This window comes from Poromitra crassiceps, assembly GCF_964638095.1.
Source record: "Poromitra crassiceps genome assembly, chromosome: 18".
Classification (NCBI taxonomy): domain Eukaryota; kingdom Metazoa; phylum Chordata; class Actinopteri; order Beryciformes; family Melamphaidae; genus Poromitra; species Poromitra crassiceps.
In genome coordinates, this window is record NC_139636.1 from 28,706,222 (window position 1) to 28,731,668 (window position 25,447).

The 25,447-nt window shown below is 45.5% G+C and overlaps 1 protein-coding gene across 1 annotated transcript in view; it reads right to left on the bottom strand.

Annotated features, from left to right (window-relative positions):
- Nucleotides 1–25,447, bottom strand: part of LOC310792541 (plasma membrane calcium-transporting ATPase 1-like) — a gene marked incomplete at both ends in the record, with an annotated part of 48,804 nt that overhangs the window by 18,247 nt on the left and 5,110 nt on the right. The window contains 5 exons of the mRNA XM_083654230.1: nucleotides 475–621; nucleotides 7,748–7,969; nucleotides 13,468–13,593; nucleotides 14,981–15,238; nucleotides 16,313–16,510. Coding sequence (XP_083510356.1) covers nucleotides 475–621; nucleotides 7,748–7,969; nucleotides 13,468–13,593; nucleotides 14,981–15,238; nucleotides 16,313–16,510 — 951 coding nt within the window. The remainder of the gene's footprint in view (nucleotides 1–474; nucleotides 622–7,747; nucleotides 7,970–13,467; nucleotides 13,594–14,980; nucleotides 15,239–16,312; nucleotides 16,511–25,447) is intronic.

The window sequence follows — 25,447 nt, forward strand, 5'->3', positions numbered from 1 at the left end:
CTCTTTTATATTGGCTCATTGTATGTCTAAATGTTGTTACATCCTGATTATTTATGACATTGTATGTATGGTTTGCACTTTATGTTTTTATGTTTCAAGCCTCTATGCCTGCTGTAATCCAATTTGCCCTTTGGGACATTAATAAACTACTTGTGACTTGTGACTTGTCCCTCCCCCATTACCACCACTGAGGTGCCCTTGAGCAAGGCCCTTAACCCCAGCCGCTCCAGTGGAGCTGGTCAGTGGCCAGCAGATCAGACTGTGGTTGTACTGGTCAGCTTCCAGGTGTGAATGTGTGTGAATGTGAACAGGGCGCTCCTGAAAAAGAGAGCATTGCTCTCAGTGAGACTCCCCCTGAATAAAAGTGGGGTGGAAATCCTTCGGTGTTGCTGCCAGCAGTTATCAAACTCTATTCTCATCAGTTATATCTAAATAGCAGACACACACTTATGGATGAGCACAAGCTGTACATACCTGCTTTGCCAATCTGCACAGCCAGTTTGGTCAACTTCCCCTGGAGGACTGATTTCTCCTTCTTTGGTAGATTGGTTTTCTTCTTCTCTGATTCTCCATCTTCATTGAGAGGCTGCATTTCCACAGCAGCTCCCTCCTTGCCTTTTCCTGCCAGAGGAGACAAAACGTTACTTTTCACATAAAACTCCTACTACTACCACTACTACTACTATTACCACAACTACTACTACTACTAAGTTACTACTACTACTACTACTACTACTGTTGCTACCGCTGGTACACCTACTACGTCTTTCACCTTCTTTGAGGTTGAAATCAGTTAATAACAGCTATAAATCTAATCTAGTCATAACACTAGACGGTCACTTTTATTGTGGTATTGTTGACATTAATAACAAGCCATTCCTGCTTTCCTCTCACATCAAAGGCCTAGTAACCCTAGAAGCTGTATCATGTTTAATAGAATGGTAAATAAATGACAACAGTATGTCAGAGACACCTGAAGAAGCAGACTGTCGCTGACTGACTCATCTCCCCCTCAGGAATCAATAGATAGACAAAGAAAGAATGAAAATATCACATAACAAAGTAAAGAGTCATGTTTGCACCACTGCAACAATACATACAGAGAGATCACAGCCCAGAGAGACGATGCATCAGGCAGAGAAAGCCACGGAAGTGATACTAAAAGCTGTAGTTCCTCGAATGGCCATTTGAGGCTGGCTCCAAAATGGAGTCATTCCCCATTCACGCCCATATTAAAATGCCCGACTTTACAGTCAACAGGATTAAGCATGTTTACAAAACATGGTTTTGGTCTATATTGCTAATGTCACCTTTAAAACAACTGTACGGAGGTGAATCTTTATAGAACTCGCCCGTTTAGAGTCAAATAGATGATAGAAAAGACAATGTTTTGGCCGTGATTGACAGGTCGCCTGTCCAGTGATCGCGCAGCTTGCCGATCATGGACCAATAGTTGCTGCGGCTCTGGGAAACCCCTGGTCTTGTGCCAGGCTCTGGGAAACCCCTGGTCTTGTGCCAGGCTCTGGGAAACCCCTGGTCTTGTGTCATCTCGTACGAGCTGGTTGCTGCGGCTCTCTGGGAAACCCCTGGTCTCGTGCCATCTCGTACGAGCTGGTTGCTGCGGCTCTCTGGGAAACCCCTGGTCTCGTGCCATCTCGTACGAGCTGGTTGCTGCGGCTCTCTGGGAAACCCCTGGTCTTGTGTCATCTCGTACGAGCTGGTTGCTGCGGCTCTCTGGGAAAACCCTGGTCTCGTGCCATCTCGTACGAGCTGGTTGCTGCGGCTCTCTGGGAAACCCCTGGTCTTGTGTCATCTCGTACGAGCTGGTTGCTGCGGCTCTTTGGGAAACCCCTGGTCTCGTGCCGTCTCGTACGAGCTGGTTGCTGCGGCTCTCTGGGAAACCCCTGGTCTCGTGTCGTCTCGTACGAGCTGCGCAAGAACCCCAAGATGGCGACGGCCACACAAGGCTTCAAAACCGGAGTCCAAAAGCCAATGGGTGACGTCACGCTGACTCTGTCCAATTTTTTAGATGGTCTGTGGCAGAAACATGTGATTTTCCACCAGTGGCTATGTTTTCTGATATAATCTGATCAAGTCATGTAGTCTGGATAATTAATTTTGTTTGTTTCCAATGCAAAACCATTTAAGATTAAGCAACATTGTTTTGATAATGGACTAAACCTGCAGGTGAACATGTACACCAGAGGACAGCCATTGGAGGGTGGGGGCGGGGCCATGTTGATGTTGCTTGGAAACAGATAGGGGGCGCTATACTGTGATCCGACATGCAGCAAAGAACCTGACTGGTGTTTGGTTCATGGTCCATAATCCCAGTCTGGGGATTATTGTTCTTTCTCGGTTGACCATTCTCTACAAGCCAATCCACACCTCCATCATCCGACACACTCACGAACACACACAATGGGTCTGCTCCCCCAGCCTGTCTGCATGAACAATACTCAGCACAAGGAATAGCCTAGCGTCAAGACATTAGTGAAATGGCCTAAGCGTGCGAGTGTGTTTGTGTGTGTGTGTGTGTGTGTGTGTGTGTGTGTGTGTGTGTGTGTGTGTGTGTGTGTGTGTGTACTGATCCCAGTGCAGTAAATGAGGTTATTAGCGGGAAGGCAGGCAGGGGAAAAAAGCAGCTGCCAAGCTTAAGGCCAGTAATCTCCTTCGTCCTAATCACCATAAACGGAGTCAAGAGCACCTGCTGCTCAGGCCACAGGGACGCACGCGCACACGCACACACACACGCACACACACACACACACACACACACACACACACACACACACACACACACACACACACACACACACACACACACCATCTGCCTCCAGGGCAAATATCCAGCCCAACATTCTACCTACAGTGATGTGCCCACCTACCTACCTACTGCCCACCAAACTACTTACCTACACTCTACCTACTTACCTACCTACCTACCTACCTACCTACCTATAGACTCTACCTACCTACCCACCTACCTACAGTACCTACCTACTGCCCACCCAACTACGTGCGTACCTACCCATGAGCAACACCATCTGGCTCCAGGGCAAATATCCAGCTGAGCAGCTACATTCTACCTACAGTGATGTGCCCCCACCTACCTACCTACCTACTGCCCAGTGCCCACCAAACTACTTACCTACACTCTATCTACAGTACCTACCTACCTACCTACCTACCTACCTACCCACCCATCTACCTACAGTACCTACCTAGTGCCCACCCATTACGTACCTACCTACCCACCACCATCTGGCTCCAGGACAAATACAGAGCCTACCAACTACCCACGTATCTAGCTACCTACAACCCCCCCCCCCCAGGGTAAACACAGGTGCAAGCAAAACATGAATGAAGGTTCATTAATGTTTTGCTTGCACCTGTGTTTACCCTGCCTTTTCGACACAAAATGGCCACTGTGAAAAAGGCCCATTGTACTTCACCAGTTCCCCCTGCCACCCTCCTGGTTGTTGCTCCACCCCCTCTCTGGGGATTTGGGGAGAGTTGTAGACTAGCACATGCTTCCTCTGATACATGCAGTCACCAGCTGCTTCTTTTCATCTGACTGCGTGGAGTTTCACCAGCAGGACGTAGTGCGTTGGAGGATCACACTATTCCCCCCAGTCTTTCAATAAATGGGACATTTTTACTGTAACACTGTAAGGTAACACACATGCATGACAATGAAACAGTGATGTGCTCACCTTTCTTGCCATCTTTTTTATCTGCAGACAAAGGAGCAAAGATTGTATTAGTGCAACATTTACAGCCCGTCACCACTCGGCTCTACTTCCTTCAACCCGATGGACGTTCTGCTTCGACCGCCGTTCATCTGCCCCCGCCCACACCTGGTCGTCATAGCGACCGCATATCTGCCCTCCGCCCATGTTCCGAAGTAGGCTATAATGTTACAATTAAATCCATACACAGAACTTTTAAACTGTTTATGAAATACTGGTGCCTCTAAATGACCTACAGTGTGTGTGTGTGTGTGTGTGTGTGTGTGTGTGTGTGTGTGTGTGTGTGTGTGTGTGTGTGTGTGTGTGTGTGTGTGAGAGAGAGAGAGAGAGAGCAGTGCTGGCATGACCCCAGTCCTTGATCCTGGCCTGAGCAGCCAGCTCATAGCATCACAGCATGTTGGGCGGGTGTTACAGTGTACATGGGCAAATGTGACAATCGACCAGGAGAATGGATATCACTTTGTTGTTAGTCAAAACTCACAAGCGCTGCACGAGGGACGGGCGCGAGGGACCAGGCAAGACCCCGGCTTCACCAAGCGCCTGCGGCCTAGCGGAGCCGACGCAGCACTGAACTACACAAGCGCTTCAGAGCAACGGACTTTTGGACAATTGAAACCACCGCGCCGATTTTATTTCACCAGAGGCGAAGGAAGCAACACAAAAGACTGATGGAAAAGCATAACAGAAGAGAAGGTAAGCCCCCCACTAAACTCGTATGCAGCGCTGCATTGACAGTCAGTAGGATAGAGAGTAAACACGATTCTGCTTGACCAATCAGTCGTCTACAATGTTTTCACGTCACCGTATGAACCCGGGTTGGCAGAATAGAACCCCGACGAGGCAGGGACCAAAAGTAGCACGGCTCAGCCTCAAATCTAACCGGGCTGGGCCGGTTTATACCGGTGGGATGAGACCATTTATCTAGTCGAGCGGAGCGGGACCGCGCTACTAGCTGCGGTGGAATTGGGCCATTAGTGGCTTCTGAAGAAAAAATGCCCCATAAAAAATTATTTGATAATTAAAAGGGTCGTTTTATACTTCGAGTGACATCCGGAAAAAATCCCCCTGGGTTTAACAGCTGCCGGGGTCCCCATGCAAGTGGATGGAAATTTTCCTTTCTGGGCTGCATGGCGTCACATGACTTGCAATACAGAGCTTCGCCACCATGTTCAAATGGCTTCACAGCCCAGCGCTATTCCTGGGGGCTTGGAGTGAACAGGCAGACAGACAGTTTAGAGCAGGAGTGGGCAATTATTCTTCCTGGGCGGGGCCACATGAGAAACCCAAATTGTTGCCAGGGGCCCAAAAGAATTTGTCATGCCGCAACAAATTTTATCACTAGATTAAATGATAGAAAACATATTTCTACATACACATATTTTCTTTCACCTATTCTTCACCATTTATTATATTGAAAATAACAGCATCTTATTATGAGAATTAAACTACCGTATATGCAGGAGTCTTTGAACAAATGTTCTAGTCTTACATTAAAACATGTTTAAAAAATTTACACATATTACAGTACTGGTTTTATGCTTTTCATCTTACTAATAACTATCGGGATAATATTGTATATTGAGATAGTTTCAGTCAAGATAAGATGCTACTGGGATCACTATCAATCCTGCTAATGTTCTTGATGTGGTTTTAGTGTACAGAACATTATTTAACAGTAATTTAGACATACAAACAAAATCTGTTTCAGTGACAGTATTAATGCAAATTCCAACTCTAGCCCAAAAATGTTTTTTTTAAACAAGGTTCAGTAGAGATGACTAATATACTTTTAATGGGACATAAAGGTGGCTCATTGGTCCCACATGTGCATCAAAATGAGACGCACCATTGGGATATTGCTGTGCAGGGAAAAAATTAAGGGCAAAACTACAAAAGCTAAACTTTGTCACCCTATTTTAAGGGAAGGGGGAAAAGTGACTTGAGTGGTCATGGCTCAAGACCACACCAATGTACTCCTGGAGTCCCAGTTAGTATTCTGGTGAATCGATGAGAAGAGCAGATAAATACCTTCTCTCTGTGTCTCTCTCTCATGTAGCCTAACTGCTAGTCAGAATCACTTTTATTGCCACAGTATGCAAGTCACATAGGAGGAATTTGTCTTAGTGTCTGTATGCAGCGTAGTTAGAAAACCGTGGGGGAAATGGGTTACCTGTGCCTCACCTGATACCTCTCTACATTCAGCCCCCCCCCCAATACAGGTGGAATGGAATGATCCGAGTTTCATAACCACATGTTGCGATGACTCGACTTTGAGATTGGAAGTTGAATCAGATTCCTTATAAAGAATCATCGATGACCTTATTCGGGGTCGTCACCCCTACAAGACACATCACCCCTCTCTGCTCGTTAATTACCAATCGCCCTAGATAAGAGTGTCTGAGAAGTCAAGTCTGAATGATGCACCTGTGATGTCTCTCTCTCTCTCTCTCTCTCTCTCCCAAATTGTCATTGCTCCAACCCCCCGATGTGGGGAGAGTTGTAGACTAGCACATGCTTCTGATACATGTGTAGTCAGTCGCCAGCCCCTTCTTTCCACCCGACAGCAAGCAGTTTCAGCGGCACGTCGCAGTGCGTGGGAGGATCACGCTATTCCCCTCCGAAAAGGCCCCCCGACCGACCAGAGGAGGCGCTATAGTGCAGGACCCGGGACATATACCCATAATCCGGCTTCCCGCCCGACCAGACACGGCCCAATTGTGCCTGTATGGACGCCCGACCAAGCCGGAGGTAGCACGGTGGCTCGAACCTGTGACCCTCGTGTTGGTAGGCATGGACTCTACCGCTGCACGACCCTGCACTACAACCTCTTAGCCGTTGTAAAATCACTGTAATCCACAGCCTCATGGGGGTTATTGCTTTTATAAAATGGTTGCTACATATAGACGGTTTTAACTTGACCATACACATTCTAAATTGCCCCAAGCTTACTTCCTGTTGCAGTGTACACACACAAATAGTGTAGTAGCTGTACTGTACCGTACTGTAGCTGCTACCATTATGTATGTCTAATGTTTAATTGTATGTTTAATTAGGTATATGCTATTTGCACCTGTACGTCAAATACGTCGAATTTAAAATGTTTAAGCACGTCTAAAGTATGCACATGACATGTGCACCTATGTGCAGTGAATATGCCACTGTCTCTGACTTGTCTTATCACTCTACTGCCTTATTGCTTGTTGTGTCTCTTGTTGTTTTTGCACTCATATGCCCTGTTATATTTGTACTATGTTGTAAACGGAGTCCACAGCACAAGAATTTCACACGTGATACTTGTACCACGGAGTGACAATAAAAATCTTGAATCTTGTTTGCTACTCTTTATTGAGATCATGTGCTCTGCCCTGGCGACTGCTGACTCTTGAATATTGCTGTGCTGTTGATTAATTGCATTATCTCATGTGCATTGCTGTATTGTAAGCTGTACTATAAGACCCGGCCCCGGGCTTCAGTCCTTTGCCTTTTCCCATCGCACCCAGACGCAGCTCAGTGACGCACCCAGACGCACCTCAGTGAGACCGAACTGACCAAGACAATCTTTTGTACTCTGTCAATAGAAATCCGCAAAGAAGTCCTCTTTGACAATTACAATACAGCGGCTTACACAATGAGTCAATGGGGATACAGACTGTTGGAGAAAAATATAAGTTCCATTCTCTATCACAGACCTATACAACATGACATCGGATCTGGCTGAGCACATGATTCTAATAAGATCTCAATAAGTGCAATGAGACAGACAATGTCAGATACAGAGTGAGGAGAAAGACCTTCGGGTCCAAGCAACACGTGAAATGTATTAATATGTTAAAAATCAGTATAAAACATAGGAAAAGATTAAATTTGCTATCACACTAATACAATAGCTGGCAGGAAATAAGCTAGGTTTTAAACTGTTCCCATAGCAACACAACTCTGTGAAAACCGTCTATACATCTGGGGAGGAAACCGGTGGCTTCAGATGCTACACTTACTTTTCTTGTCCTTCCTTCCTTTCTTTTTCCTCCCAAATCTCTTCTTGTATTTCTTCTTGTCGCCCTCCTGGTTCTTCTTGTCATTGTCATGAGACTTCTCATCTTCGTCCTCACCGTCGCCGTCCTCACCGGCACCCAGAAGGGTGAAGATGATTCCCGTCTGAGAGTTGACGCCTACAGCCGTGACCAGCATTTTCCCAGAGCCTTCCATGACATGGGTGCCTGAGAGGAGGAGACAGCAGTGAGTGAGTGAGTGAGTGAGTGAGTGAGTGAGTGAGTGAGTGAGTGCGTGAGTGAGTGAGTGAGTGAGTGAGTGAGTGAGTGAGTGAGTGAGTGAGTCAACAGGTGAATGATTGAGCGAATACGGCCATTTTCACACTGGTCCAACAACTTTTCTTTAACTTCCTCCATTGTTATTCTGCTTGTTGTGGCAAACATCTACTGTAGTATCTACCATAAAACCTGCCTCTTCTTCATTGTGATTGGTCAACTCTAAAGGTGCGCGTTCTTCAAAATACCAAAGGTTTAAAGATTCTTAGAAAAACTCCATCTAATTAGAACGAAGCCTCTCTCCCAGTCTTTCGTGTCGACCTCTACTTCCAGCTGTCGTATAAAGGCAAAAATTGAAAAAAGAAAGAAGAAAAAATAACAAAATGGAGATCTAGTAAAACAGGTCGTGGCAGTGTGAGACAAGAGGCGCTTCAGCTTAAAGGAGGACTTACCCCCTAGATATGTATTAGAACAGTGATTTGAAAATACCTATGGAAAAAACCAAGAAATGACATATGCTCTTGTCTATACTGGACTCTTTGGCTGTGTTGAAGTCCAGATTTTTTTTCGGAAATCGACGCCATTACAGTTTGCCTATTGCCTCAAAAATAATTTATTTGAGAGGGGCCATATCTGTATAAATATCAACAATTAGCCAACGCTGGTGGCCTGTATGGAAAGAGCTTTGCTCAAAATGGTTGAAAGTTATATCAATTTGGTAATTCAGTGGCGAACTAGAAATTTAATTATTTTTCTGCATGTAACTCTATGGCAGTGTGTTGAACTACGTTACGAGAGCAAAGTGGCATGGGCTCGTTACAGCAGCACACCGCACAATACGACAAACCCCCCGTTCTGGGGTAACACAATGCGAGATTTCTCTACGTCATTCCCTCGTCCAAGTTGCCATATAGTCCCTTTTTCATTTTAGTTTGGGGGCTTTTCGTGATTGTTGTTAAAAGTTGTGCAAAAGTTTTTTCCTCTCAGCGCAGTGCAGGCTGCCTGCGCCTCCTCCCTCCTGCCAGACCCCGGCTGGCGAAACAGCCTGTTGCATGCATGGGGCGCTTGTAACCTCACGGAGCAACAAACAAACAGACAGAAATAGCTGGTGTGCGATTTAGAGAATACAGTCTGAGATTGGGTACAGGATTGAGGGAATCCCGCATCTGTTTGCGAAGGTGCGACTGGACAGGACGCTTTTCACAGACGGGCACAGTAGTCGGAGCGAGGCGAGTGTCAGGGCTACTCAGGGCAGAGCTGCAGATCTCTCCTTCTCCTCCGCGCATTCAGTCTGTCCAAAATCATTACCGATATAATCTCAGTAGGAGGGATGCAGGGAAATGATAGTAGCCGATGTGTTTAGAGAAGCTTTGTCACGTTGTCACGTCGTAGTATAGCGTTATATTTTACATGTGCGCTAAACTGCGACCATATTTGTTTGCGGAAATATCAGACTGCTCTCTCTACTCTCAGAGCACAGAGAGCTCTGCTCTGCTGCGCGTGCCCGCGGAGCTTGGAGCTAGTGCATGAGGTTTACAGTAGGACTCTCTCCCGCCTGGCTGGGCTGGAGACAGCTGCTTCCAACTCGGACTGATAATATATACATCATCATTCGAGCTTATTCAGGTAAGATATTAATAAAGTAGTGACACATTCAGCGGGAAACTAACTATAATTAAGACATGTGCCAACTTTGACGACGTTTGGTTCAGTATTTTAAGAGCAAACTTCAATAGGAATAGGCTTGGAGTTCTGAGGAGCCGAAAGGGTACAGGGGGGGTAGGGGAGTAATTATCTTGAAATCCCATAGTCTTTGGGAACACTGTGACGTCAAAGTGTTCCTAATCTCCCATTCATTTGAGAAAGAAAAAAAAAAGCAGTCTTTGACCCTAAGAGGGCGCTTATGCCAGGTATGCTGCTGAAAAATGATACAAATGGTAAAATGGCAACAGTTTGGTGTCAAATGTGGAAATTCTGACCAGAATTCTTCACACATCACCCCCAAAGTCATATATATTGGTTAAAAGCTGAAAAAAAGTGTTTTGGAGGTAAGTCCTCCTTTAATGTCCCACCATAATCACCATGATATATTAAACAACTAGTTATGCTAATGATGTCATTAATTAAGCTAATTCATGTTTTAATAATGAGCAAATATCAACATTAACATCAGGGTGGGAAATTAACTTAACTTACATCCAATGCTTGGTAAAGTCATAGATGTTTTTCAGGAGGGAAAAGTGGCAGCAGAAGCACAACCAGACCAAATGTACCTGAACAATAACAAGCGCTAATGCAGCAAGACGACAGCTCATGTCACACAGAGTGAGCAGCTACAGTGTTCTGACATGTCACACAGCTCATGTCACACACAGTGAGCAGCTACAGTGTTCTGACATGTCACAGCTCATGTCACACAGAGTGAGCAGCTACAGTGTTCTGACATGTCACACAGCTCATGTCACACAGAGTGAGCAGCTACAGTGTTCTGACATGTCACAGCTCATGTCACACAGAGTGAGCAGCTACAGTGTTCTGACATGTCACACAGCTCATGTGACACAGAGTGAGCAGCTACAGTGTTCTGACATGTCACAGCTCATGTGACACAGAGTGACACAACTACAGTGTTCTGACATGTCACAGCTCATGTCACACAGAGTGACACAACTACAGTGTTCTGACATGTCACAGCTCATGTCACACAGTGAGCAACTACAGTGTTCTGACATGTCACACAGCTCATGTCACACACAGTGAGCAGCTACAGTGTTCTGACATGTCACACAGCTCATGTCACACAGAGTGACACAACTACAGTGTTCTGACATGTCACAGCTCATGTCACACAGAGTGAGCAGCTACAGTGTTCTGACATGTCACACAGCTCATGTCACACACAGAGTGAGCAGCTACAGTGTTCTGACATGTCACAGCTCATGTCACACAGAGTGAGCAGCTACAGTGTTCTGACATGTCACACAGCTCATGTGACACAGAGTGAGCAGCTACAGTGTTCTGACATGTCACACAGCTCATGTCACACAGAGTGACACAACTACAGTGTTCTGACATGTCACAGCTCATGTCACACAGTGAGCAACTACAGTGTTCTGACATGTCACACAGCTCATGTCACACACAGTGAGCAGCTACAGTGTTCTGACATGTCACACAGCTCATGTCACACAGAGTGAGCAGCTACAGTGTTCTGACATGTCACACAGCTCATGTCACACAGAGTGACACAACTACAGTGTTCTGACATGTCACAGCTCATGTCACACAGTGAGCAACTACAGTGTTCTGACATGTCACACAGCTCATGTCACACACAGTGAGCAGCTACAGTGTTCTGACATGTCACACAGCTCATGTCACACAGAGTGAGCAGCTACAGTGTTCTGACATGTCACACAGCTCATGTCACACAGAGTGACACAACTACAGTGTTCTGACATGTCACAGCTCATGTCACACAGAGTGAGCAGCTACAGTGTTCTGACATGTCACAGCTCATGTCACACAGAGTGAGCAGCTACAGTGTTCTGACATGTCACAGCTCATGTCACACACAGAGTGAGCAGCTACAGTGTTCTGACATGTCACACAGCTCATGTGACACACAGTGAGCAGCTACAGTGTTCTGACATGTCACAGCTCATGTGACACATAGTGAGCAGCTACAGTGTTCTGACATGTCACACAGCTCATGTGACACACAGTGAGCAGCTACAGTGTTCTGACATGTCACAGCTCATGTGACACATAGTGAGCAGCTACAGTGTTCTGACATGTCACACAACTCATGTGACACAGAGTGAGCAGCTACAGTGTTCTGACATGTCACACAGCTCATGTGACACAGAGTGAGCAGCTACAGTGTTCTGACATGTCACAGCTCATGTCACACAGAGTGAGCAGCTACAGTGTTCTGACATGTCACACAACTCATGTCACACATAGAGTGAGTGCAGCTACAGTGTTCTGACATGTCACAGCTCATGTCACACACAGTGAGCAGCTACAGTGTTCTGACATGTCACAACTCATGTGACACACAGTGAGCAGCTACAGTGTTCTGACATGTCACAGCTCATGTGACACACAGTGAGCAGCTACAGTGTTCTGACATGTCACAACTCATGTGACACACAGTGAGCAGCTACAGTGTTCTGACATGTCACAGCTCATGTGACACATAGTGAGCAGCTACAGTGTTCTGACATGTCACAACTCATGTCACACACAGTGAGCAGCTACAGTGTTCTGACATGTCACAACTCATGTGACACACAGTGAGCAGCTACAGTGTTCTGACATGTCACAGCTCATGTGACACACAGTGAGCAGCTACAGTGTTCTGACATGTCACAACTCATGTCACACACAGTGAGCAGCTACAGTGTTCTGACATGTCACACAGCTCATGTGACACACAGTGAGCAGCTACAGTGTTCTGACATGTCACAGCTCATGTGACACACAGTGAGCAGCTACAGTGTTCTGACATGTCACACAACTCATGTCACACATAGAGTGAGTGCAGCTACAGTGTTCTGACATGTCACAACTCATGTCACACACAGTGAGCAGCTACAGTGTTCTGACATGTCACAGCTCATGTGACACATAGTGAGCAGCTACAGTGTTCTGACATGTCACAACTCATGTCACACACAGTGAGCAGCTACAGTGTTCTGACATGTCACAACTCATGTGACACACAGTGAGCAGCTACAGTGTTCTGACATGTCACAGCTCATGTGACACACAGTGAGCAGCTACAGTGTTCTGACATGTCACAGCTCATGTCACACACAGTGAGCAGCTACAGTGTTCTGACATGTCACAACTCATGTCACACACAGTGAGCAGCTACAGTGTTCTGACATGTCACAACTCATGTCACACACAGTGAGCAGCTACAGTGTTCTGACATGTCACAACTCATGTCACACACAGTGAGCAGCTACAGTGTTCTGACATGTCACACAGCTCATGTCACAGAGTGAGCAGCTACAGTGTTCTGACATGTCACAGCTCATGTCACACAGAGTGACACAACTACAGTGTTCTGACATGTCACACAGCTCATGTCACAGAGTGAGCAGCTACAGTGTTCTGACATGTCACAGCTCATGTCACACACAGTGAGCAGCTACAGTGTTCTGACATGTCACAGCTCATGTCACACACAGTGAGCAGCTACAGTGTTCTGACATGTCACAGCTCATGTCACACAGAGTGACACAACTACAGTGTTCTGACATGTCACAGCTCATGTCACACAGAGTGAGCAGCTACAGTGTTCTGACATGTCACAGCTCATGTCACACACAGAGTGAGTGCAGCTACAGTGTTCTGACATGTCACAGCTCATGTCACACAGAGTGAGTGCAGCTACAGTGTTCTGAGATGTGAGAACAAACAGGGGAAGAGTGAAGTACCTGAAAGCAGCATGGGGTCTTTGCTCAAGGTCTTCTTGACATGGTCCGACTCGCCCGTCAGAGAGCTTTCATCCACCTTCAAATCATTCCCTTGAATCAGCACTCCATCCGCAGGAAGGAGGTCACCTGGAACCATGCACGCACGCAAGCGCACACACACGCACACACACGCACACGCACGCACGCACACACACACACACACACACACACACACACACACACACACACACACACACACACACACACACACACACACACACACACACACACACACACACACACACAGATGTTAATTTCCATCTGAAGACAGGTCAAGTGGATGATGACTTGAGTAAAAAAAAGAAAGAAAAAATCATCTTTTTCAAGGGCATTGCCATTTCCAACTCCAACATAAGCCACAGACACACCAAACTGATGTCAAAGACCTACAACGAAGGCCAACTGTTGTGTTACCTCACGCCGCCTGTGTCGGAGCGGATATACAACATTACTTTGAACGTCTCATAAAAAGGTGTCAGCGCATGGTCTTTTGGTCATGGTCAAGAAAGGAAGAGGCGGAGGCGAAAAATAAGGAGAAACCACACTAATGGCTGATATCATGCAGCGACAGGCTTAAGGGGATTTCCCTTAACCACAAAGACTAGAGCCACAGACGCTCACCAACAGCCCGCTGTGTTAAAGGTTATAGATACAAAGATTAAGCAGCAGCTCTACATCTAACGCATCCCTCATGTGCATCAGTTATGAAAGGCTTGCCAGGCAGCTGCAACAACCTAAATGATTCTGTGCAGATTCATTTTTCTGGACGACATAAGTGAGTTCCCTCTGACATTTCATGCATTACCAGGTTGTTGAGCATGCTCAGTTATCATATAATGCATGCTAAAAAAAAGAAAAGAAAGTAAAGTATGTTGTATAAATATAGTATATTAGTCTACAGCTGGAACAAACTTCCAGATCTCAGAAGCACCTATTTTTATTGGTTTGTTTTATTTATCACTTCCTGTATTTCTTTTCTAACCTCTTAAAGGGGCACTCCAGCGCCAATTTATTTGGCACATAATATCACACACCAAAAAACTGCAGACATTCATTTAGTTTGACAGTTATTGAGAGTTGATTTGAGTTAAGTTGTGGACCAGTCATGTACAAATGACACTGGCCCATAACTTACTCAAATCAACTCTCAATAACTGTCAAACTAAATGAATATCTGCAAAACGGTTTACAGTTTTCGGATATGTGTGAGATTATATGCAAAATAAATCAGCATTGTTTTTCGGTGGAGTTCTCCTAATATCTTGTGTAAAAAGCACTTTGAATTACCTTTGTGTACAAAATGTGCTACTCTATATAAATAAACCTTCCTTGCTCACCTGGGCTGTCAGGGTAAAACAGGTTTGACTCTTGATTTGATATTTTATTAATTGCAAAGGTACTGTATGAGAGCATGAACGTGTATGCAGTCTGTGCATTTGTCTATTTTGCAGGCATTCATCGGCCGCTTTTTTACCGTATTTGACTTGTGCGATGTCGCCGACCACGATCTCGGTCACGGCGATCTGGATGACCTGTCCGGCACGCACCACGGTGAACCTCTGCTCCTTCTCGATGCGGCTCTGGAGGCCGCGGAACTGCTTCTCTTTGCTCCAGTCATTGAAGGCCGTCACCAGGACCACACAGACCACCGACAGCAAGATGGCCGCCCCTTCCATCCATCCCGTCTCCGCCTCGCTCTCGTCTTCCCCCCCGGCCACCGCCGTCCCGCAGTCTGGAACACAAGGCAAGCTTTGACTTTTTTTTTTGTCCCCAATTGTACTTGGCCAATTCCCCCTGCTGTCCCAGTCTTTGCTCCACCCCCTCTGCTGATCTGGGGAGAGTTATAGACTAGTACAAGTTGCCTCCGATGCATGTGCGGTCACCAGCCGCTTCTTTTCACCTGACAGCGAGGAGTTTCACTGGCAGGACATAGCACGTGGGAGGAGCACGCTGGTCCCCCCCCAGTTTCCCTCCCCACAAACAGGCTCCCGACCAGAAGAGGCACTAGCGCAGCGACCAGGACACATACCCTTAATCCAGCTGCCCACCTGCAGACAGGGCCAATTGTGCCTGTATGCATGGCTGACCAAGCCGGAGGTAACACGGGGGCTCGAACCTGCAAACCTTGTGTTGGTAGGCAGGGAATCTACCACTGCACTACCCAGGCCTACTCAGGCCCGTCTTTTTGTGATGTTGGCCGTCTGCTTTGGCTATTTAATATTATTTTTAATGGATTTCTGCTTTATCAAACACCATATAGTAGAGAGTGACAGCACAGAAAGTAAGGCCAGCAGCGTGGAAACCATGACCTACAGTACCTGTCACCACACACACACACGCACACGCACGCGCACGCACACGCACACGCACACACACACACACGCGCGTGCGCGCGCATGTGGACGCCCACATGCGGACGCCCGCACGCACCCACACCCACACAGCAGCCTTTGCAGAGAAAAATCATGGATCAGTTTAAGCATATTTTAACTGAGTCTACAAAGCCTCTTTGCAGGTCAGTGTAATCTCTTAAGGGATTTTCTCAACTCATTCGTTCACTCCTGAATGATTGTAACTTGATAGTAGTGGGAGGGGGGGGGGGGGGGGGGAGTAGGAGGAGTATTCAATTGGAGCTAATATATCCATTACAATAGAATAATAATATATCCAATACAATAGAATATTCACAGCTGAAAAATACCGTATGTATATTGTATAAGATATATTCTCATCACCCAACTATATATTTTTTAAACAGGTCAGGCTTTCTGAAACCAAAACAAACAGATGTTGTTTGTTGACTTACTCTCTCTTTCGGCGTCTGGGGGTCTGTAAAAAGAAAGGCCTAGTGATATTATGGCTGCAACCTCCAGGATGATTAGAGTCACATCCTGCAAGGCTTCCCACACTAAGTGAAGAAATGTCTTTGGCTTTTTGGGAGGTATAAGGTTCTGTCCAAACTCTTCTTTTCGTCTGCTGATGTCCTCAGAGTTCCCATCTAACCCTGGAAGAGAGAGAGAGAGAGAGAGAGAGATCAGATGTGCATCATTCAGACTTGACTTCTCAGACACTCTTATCTAGGGCGATTGGTAATTAACGAGCAGAGAGGGGTGATGTGTCTTGTAGGGGCGACGACCCCGAATAAGGTCATCGATGATTCTTTATAAGGAGTCTGATTCAACTGCCAATCTCAAAGTCGAGTCATCGCAACATGTGGTTATGAAACAAGGATCATTCCATTCCACCTGTATGGGGGTGCTGAATGTCTGTTATATCCAGTGGTGAGAACGCCTGAGAACGGAGTTCCTAGAGTAATGTTGAGAGGGAACGGCAAGAATGAGAGGGCTAACGGCATTCCTCCTCAGGTTCCCCTTAAAAAGTGGTCAGTGGAGAGCAGAGCAGTGGAGAGAAGAGCAGAGCAGGGGAGAGAAGAGCAGTGGAGAGCAGAGTAGTGGAGAGAAGAGCAGTGGAGAGCAGAGCAGTGGAGAGAAGAGCAGGGGAGAGAAGAGCAGTGGAGAGCAGAGCAGTGGAGAGAAGAGCAGTGGAGAGCAGAGCAGTGGAGAGAAGAGCAGTGGAGAGCAGAGCAGTGGAGAGAAGAGCAGTGGAGAGAAGAGCAGTGGAGAGCAGAGCAGGGGAGAGAAGAGCAGTGGAGAGAAGAGCAGTGGAGAGAAGAGCAGTGGAGAGCAGAGCAGTGGAGAGAAGAGCAGTGGAGAGAAGAGCAGTGGAGAGAAGAGCAGTGGAGAGAAGAGCAGTGGAGAGCAGAGCAGGGGAGAGAAGAGCAGGGCAGCATGAAAGGAGCAGAGAATAGTATGAAAACATGTATTTGGAAACGGAATAATAAGCAGTGTCAATGTCAATGTATCGTCAAGTCTGTCATGAATAAAATCAAGGGGAAATAATCAATAGATCTCTGCGATTTTATTGGAGGAACTTTTGTAAGAGATTTCTCTAAAAGAACAGAGTGAAGCCTGTACTGCCTTACTGTACAGTGGCCTGTATAAACTAGCATGTAGCCTGCACACACTGTTAATCAAGAGACCTCTGGGCTGGGTGAGTGATGTCATTGTTATACAACCCCGATGGCTTTTTATTGAGCACGTGCATTAGAATGCCACCTTTTTGTCTGTATTTCTGCCCTGGGGGCATTTTTTTTTTTTTAAAGGCGGGGGTATTTTCATAGGAATCTTGAGCTCAAAATGTAAATTCATAATGTTTTTTAACCTGCACCACACTCTTTACGTTTTTTTGTATTCATAGAACCAACTCCTTGCAGTTGTCATACGGTAGATGAATGTAACTGTATGGTAAGACAAGTTGAGAGAAAACCAAGCTGACGTTGGAAGTGTATGAAGGTCGAGCTGACCGTAAGCTGTCTCTACTCATTAGAAAAGCACAGAGGAAAAGAAGCTCCAGCAACAACCTTGATTCATTCGTGAAAGTGGAGAGCTATACATAGATCTGGCCAAATCTTATGCTAGAATTACTCACAGATATGAGGAATTACTTGCAAGCCATTTCATAACTAAGAAATAAGATAACTCACAAAACTGCTGAATAATTTTTGTAATAATTTTTTTTTTTTTTTTTTGTAATAACATTTTTACTGCATCGTTTCTTTTCATTACTGTCTATTTTTGTATGATTCTGTAGTTTTTGTACTGACTGTGACTGCAGTGATGTAAACAGTGTTTTGTGTCAGATACTGTTAGAATGTTGGATGTTCATATTAAACATGGAAACAGTTTCAAAGAATCATTAGGAAAAATCGCAGGTTTTTGACTATTATGAACTTGAGGTTAGGAGATTTGAACGAGAACACATGGTCTAGGTGAGGTCGTATAGACTCTGATTGCGTGATTGGTCATTGCTCCAGCACCCTGCACTGTTCAAACCATAACCAACCAATGGGATCCTATATCAGACCAGCCTTGAGTGCGTGATGTCACTTACCGGAGGCTGTACTTTTTTTAAAAATAAATCTACACATTTTAAAACTGTGACAGTTCACACATCTTTAACACTATATACATATATTATACATCAACCCCCTCATCTATTTCTGCTCTCACTCACTATGTCAAAATATAAGTGGCGTGACGTATAGCTTTTGAGATACAGTAGATGTTTGACACTAGTGTTCCACTCTTTTTCACAGTTCCTGCTGTCAGACTCAAGCGGAGCGGCTGAACAAGTTATGGGGTTTTCTAACTCTAGTGGAGTTGCAAGATGAAATAATAATAAATTATATTCACATAGGCCTCCAAAAAGCCCAGGCTGTGAGGCTGGACGTGTCGGGACATGCTCCGTTCCCTCTGGCCCACTGTGCTTATTGCCTCTAAATCCCTCTAAAGCAACGTCGTTCCTTCTGACACTTTAAGCTTCCCGTCCACCACGAGGTGACACTACCTGCAGGTTTGCTCTTTGACCTGTCGCTGCACAACAGCAGCCATATATTCTGATTTTCTGAGCCAATGGGCATCGAGCAGGGGGTAGGGGTTGTCACGATACTAGAATTTCTAACTTCAATACCGATAGCCAGGAAAATATTGATACTTCGATATAATTTCGATACCACAGGACAAAAAATTACAACACATCAAGAGGCATCAAAATAAAGGAAGACAGATGGATGGACGGACGGACGGACAGACGCACGTTCCATAATCTATAGGCCCGATAAAACTCATTCAAAACTTTGCACTTACACCGCAGATTACCCCTGCAGAACACGTTTAGCTTGTTGAAGCAACAGATACTAGGGATGTCACAATATATATCGTCCCGCAATATATCGCGATATCAAAACGTGACAATACGTATCGTTGAGATGAAATCTCATATCGCGAGAAAAAGAAGCTGAACATGGTGGCACTGATCTGCATCTGATTGCATGCTCGCTCTCCTTTTCATTGCTTTGTTTGAACAGACGAGGGACGTTACAGACACACGGAGGATGAAAATGGTGAAATTACTCAAATTAGCGTGGAGGATGCCCCCTCAACTTACAAATCGATCGCAAAAAAATATTGTTAAAATATCGTATCGTATCGTTATGGTGAACCCAATATCGTGTATCGTATCGTATCGTGAGCTGAGTGTATCGTGACACCCCTAACAGATACCCACCAATCAAAGGGAGAGAAAAAATCACTTACTACTCATCACTAGTATGTTTGATTTTTCATTAAGAGAAAGCAGTGCTGGTATTGATACTGTACTATTGATTGCAAATGAGTATTGTCAGTATCAAAATGTTTGTATACTTATCGATATTATGGATACCTGTTGCAAATGAGGATTGTATCCAATTCAAATTTTTATCAATGCTTTCGATACTTTTGACCACCTTAGCTGGGGGTAAAATAAAAACACTCACTAAATTAAGGAGTGTAAAACAAATAGACGAGCGTGATGGATAAGTACCGAGCCAAGGAAACAACTTCTGTGAGTGGGATTACTCGAGGTAAATCCATCCATAGAGTCTATCATCTATAAGAGATATAGTCCAGTTGTCAATCTAACCGATCTTCCTATGTAGACAAGCTGCTGGTGACATTTTCATGAGATGGCGAGACGGAGGAACCGCTAAGGGTAGTTTACGGAGTGTGTGGCAGAGGGATAAGCTGAATGAATAAATAACGACGAGGCAAATGTCAAAGGACAGAACCTGATACTGAGCGGAACCTGGCCGCCGCCTTGACCCGTGGAGAACCTTCAGGTGTATGAATGGGGGCTCTCACCTGCTCTCTAAACACTGGGCTGGGCTCCCAGTCTGCCACAGCAGCTCTGCTGCCTGCATGAACGCACATTATGAAAGAGCTGCATGGACAGCGATATAGAGAAGTAGGCTGTTGCTGTCTACAACAGTGGTTCTCAACGTGGGAGCCGGGGACCACCAGGGGGTCCTTGAGGGCGTTCCAAGGGCACCACCCCAGCAAATTGATGAATTGTTCAACTTCATCATCATTGCCTCTACTGAGAGGATTAGAGAAGTGTGGCAGGGGGGAACTTATCTGACATAATGGGACGGGAGTCTGTCTGTGATTCAACTCTGCTCAGCTAATAGTAGTAGACACCAACTGGTCCAATTTAAAGTCAGTCACCGTCTTCACTATTCCAAGCATAAGTTGCACAAGATTTACCCGTCTGTCTCACCACTGTGTGACAGGTGTCAGGTGTTGGAGGGCGCTCTGTCTCGTGCCTTCTGGCTCTGCCCTTCACTGGCCGCATTCTGGGCCAAAATATTTTACTGGTACTCTAAAGGCCCAATTATACTCCACGTTAAAGACTGAGACGGACAGAGCCTTCTGTCCGTACTTTGCGTTCATTTCGTGCATTTTCTGTCCGTCATCTGAAAGCTTACGGATACGCATGAAACGGAGCAAAACCACATACACACTCATACATTTGACTGTCTACTGCCCACTGGTGAATGTATTGATTAACATGATACCAACGTGAAAGACGCATGGAAGTATGTGAGCAGTGACGATTACACCATTTGGAACGGACGTATTTATTTTCGTATGAAAATGGAGTATAAATGAGCCTTAAGGCCTACAAAATAACCCTTCAGCCGGAGGCAGAGCTCACCATCTTCGGCTGCTCAGAGTCCTCTCTCGACTTCCCTACAGCTGTGCAACAATCTCTGACACAGGGCACAATTGTCGCGAAGAAACTCATTCTGCAGGAATGGAAGTCCCCCTCTCCACCCTCTTTTCAGCTGTGGCTGGCGGACATGATCTCTGTTATACGGATGGAGAGACTCAGCAGGTTCCTGAGGACCAACTCACTTAAGAGATTTCTAACTATTTGGGGCCCGTTTCTGGCGTACCTTGATGAGGTTAGAGGCGACAGGTGACTTGCCCAGCTGGTCTCTCATGGACCCCCTTGTGTGAGATTACATGCATAGCATCTTTTGGCACCTTGTGCAGCTGGTGGCACCACATTGTGATATTGGAGAGTCATATGTATGGTTATCGCCCTTTCTTTTCTTTCCCCGTATCTGAGTGTGTTTGTGTGTTTTGTTTGTTGGTGTTCTGAAAATTGCAAATTGCAAATTGCAAAAAAAAACAAAAAAAAACAAAATTAATTATTGCCAAGAAGTTAACACATTTAGAGAATGCAGAAGAAGTTTTGATCATAGTTTCACTGTTATCTCTCTTTATAAAACGGCTCTCTCAAATCAAGCAATCTGATTGGTTCACAGCCATTGTATAAATCCAGTAACCCACTCCAATAACCCATGGCCATGGTGTCAGGTGTTGGAGGGCACTCTGTCTCATGCTGGCAACCAATAACCATGGGTTATTGGTTGCCATGGCAACTCTCTTACTAAAAGCCTTTGGTTACCTCAAAAAAAACAAATGGCGGAGACAGCTGTCAGATTCTTGTGAATCGATCTTCGCTTATAACTTTACTAATACTTCGCAGAAAATTATGTTTTGTACAAGAATAGATGCGGGCTAATGTCTTCTTTGCAAAAAAAAAGGCTGTTAACCCCGCATTTAACCCCGTAACGTTAGTCGGTGTCGGGCTTTGCAGAAAGCACTCAGCTTCTCAGCAAGCGCTGAGGATGCAGCGCTGCGCTCGAGCTGCCTGTCGGGGTTTCCAGAAAGCTCTCAGCTTCTCAGCAAGTGCCAGGATTGGCCAATGTCAACTTCAGTCTCCAGAACGATCCAATCAAATCACCCGCACGTTCTTGCGGTCCCGCCTTACAGTAGTGTTTCAACTGACTCTATCAGAATACCATGCCAGTCGGACTTATAGTATTATTATTATTATATTATTGTACTTGGAAACCGTTTTATAAAAGCAATATAGCACTCGAGCTGCGTGGTGTTGTGGAATATATCCCGCTGATAAGCTGTTATCCCACGAGGCCTGCGGCCTCGTGGGATAACAGCTTATCAGCGGGATATATTCGCCACAACACACTTGCTCTCATGCTATATTGCTTAAACCTACAATACAAGCCATGGAATAGAGTACCACAGGGATGAGGTCTTTTTGAAGGCCAACCTGAGGAGCATCCCTCGCGCTGGGTTCCCTCGTCTGGAAGTCAATGAGATTTTTGCATGTGGATTTTGCCTAGATGGCTGAAATAAGGTCTGAGGTTAAAAAACGTTTATAAAACGGCAGCCTTCGTGTTCAAGATAATCTTCACAAATGAACACCACTTTTTTGGTTTCGAAGTGTAAATGCAATCGCCAAAAATTGTGATGTTCAGAAAATGCTTCAAAAATACTCCTCCACAACTACAGCATTTTGGTTGCACCCCTCTTTTCCCCCTTTTTTCGCAGGGATACAAAGACACATTTAATAAAATTCTTGGGGGGGGGGAACTAAATGAGATTTTCAACTGCACTGGAAAAAACTGATTCTCAGTTGTATCTGATGAGTGATTCGGCCGGTCGGTTGTTGTTTTTGGAAAGGCTGCAAAATCCACGGAGACGACCACAATAACGGCCAAAACACACAGGGCGCGAAGCGGCGCGAAGCGGCGTGGAGCACAGCCAGTTTGTATTCGGCGCCCATGTTAACTGATCTGACCGTCCACACTGCTCGCGTCGCGCCGTGCCGCGGAGCGAGCGCTGTGCTTCTGTTCGGCGTCTGTTCTATTTTTCCGCGAGCCGCAAGCAAATCTGTCAAGCTGAATAGAGCAGATCATACCAGACAGGAAGTCAAGGCATAGAGAATCCGGCCAATTGTCAAATAAAACAAATTTCAAAATAAAAGACTAATAATGGTGTTGTTTGTCCTGTATATATATATATATATATATACATATATATATATATATATATATATATATATATATGGTATATATATATTTATTTATTTGTCAGGTGTGCACACACGCACACTCACACACACAAAAAGAGAGAAAAAGAGGTGGAAATACGTGGTCGGGGTTTGAATCAGTTCACACATCAATTCAGAAAGAGAGAGAGGTGGGAGTGACGTTGCTATCTGAAATGGGGTTTCAGGTGGTCATCCGGCACAACAGCGTGAGAGAGGGAAATGACAGGGAAATGGCCGAAAGGGTCTATCGACCACCCAGTGCGAGGAGTTACACCTAGGTTTCTCTCCAGCCACTGATGTCCTTCAATGAGCTGGTCTATCATGGCAAAGTAGTGAGCGTTGGCTTCATCCGTCATAACCCAGCCTCCAGTCACAATCTCCACCTGCCCTCCAAGTATCAGTTTACGCATGGCCTCCTGCTTCTGAACGTCCGCGCTCTCCCACCACTTGGAGAAGAATGAAATCTCAGACCAGATGAACTTCCTGCGTGGGTCCTCAGCCAGCTTCAGCACCATGTTGCTTAAGATATGTTGTGTCTGGTCCATAAAGTACTCGTCAAAGGTCTTGATCCAGCCTGGATCGTTGTGGGAGTGTGGGACCACAAACACTTGCAATATTTCATTGTCCCACTCTCCAGGCTCATAAGTGATTTCAAAGCCCTGTTTCCACACACCACCATCAGGGTTGGCAAAATTCAGGAGGGAGTACACATCTTAAGTTCTGCTTGACCACGGTTACCTACAGCAAATTGGCAATCCTGGGGCTTGAAGGCAAGGAAGGTGGGGCGGCCATCGAAGGGTAGCACCCAAGAACCATTGGCACTCCTGAAGGGCAGGTGGCCACTGGAAGACACAGCTCCTGTGTCTGTGAGCTCCATCACAGAGTCCTTCATGTGACTAATGATCTGGTGGTTTTGCTCTATATGGTTCTGCAGGACTGAGATCGGACTCCTTGGGAATTTCCCACCATTCTGTCGTCGTCCTGCAGGGTCATGTTGGTCCAGCATAAGGTAGAGTGAGAACACAGCCACACAGAATATGGCCCCTCCTCCACACACTGTCACCTGCTTCCTCAGCTTCATCCTCCTATGGAGCAGTCTTCTTTTCCAAGATAATCATCAGTGATGTCAGAGGCATTGTGACATCATCAGTGATGCACACATACACACCCACAAGACACACACACACACACACACACACACACACACACACACACACACCTACGCACACGCGCACACACACACACACACATACACTCATACACACAAGAGGCAGACAGGCATACACATGCACACACAAACACACACACAAGAGAGACAGACACACACATGTCACACATGTGTCCTACTGAATCGTGAGTGACCATAAAACATTCGGTTTAAGCAAGAACAAAAAATAACAACGGGGAAAAACATCGATTTATTTTCCCGTATTTTTTGTTGTTGCTTAAACCGAATGCTTTATGGTCACTCATGATTCAGTAGGTCACGGGTTGGCTTGGTTCGAGCCTTAAAACTTGTTATATAAGGATTTATCGAAATGTCTACGGAGAAAATGAATTACGCCACAAAAAGTCATGTGCCTGTTGAGCTCTATAGAGAGTGAATTGCAGAAATCGCTGGCTGCTCAAATACACGTTCCCTGTGGACCCTTTATATAAAAGAGCACTCCTGCAGGTGCAAAGATGGATGCAGAATCTAAATCCAAGACAAAAGCCAAACAGCCAACAGCAAATTCAAGGACTTTTTCAATGGATTACAACACCTTGTTTGGTGGAATTTGAGGACTGAAATTTGTCAGGTTTTGGGGTAAGACATTGCAGTGGTCAGAATAGGATTTTAGAGTAGTAAGATAGACTATGGTGCATTTTCCCTACTCATAAATAGGGATTACCTACTACTAGGGGTGGGAATCACCAGATGCCCACGATACGATACTGAAACGATACTTGAGTCACGATACGATAGTATTGCGATACTGCGATATTTTCGATATTGCGATATATTGAATATTGCGATATTTCGATATATTGCGATTTCTTACTTTTTCAACTGCAAATGATGTCCCCAAAGGAAAACTTTGTCAACATCTGGTTTATATAAGAACATTTTTTCAGTCTGTACATCTGACTTCAACCA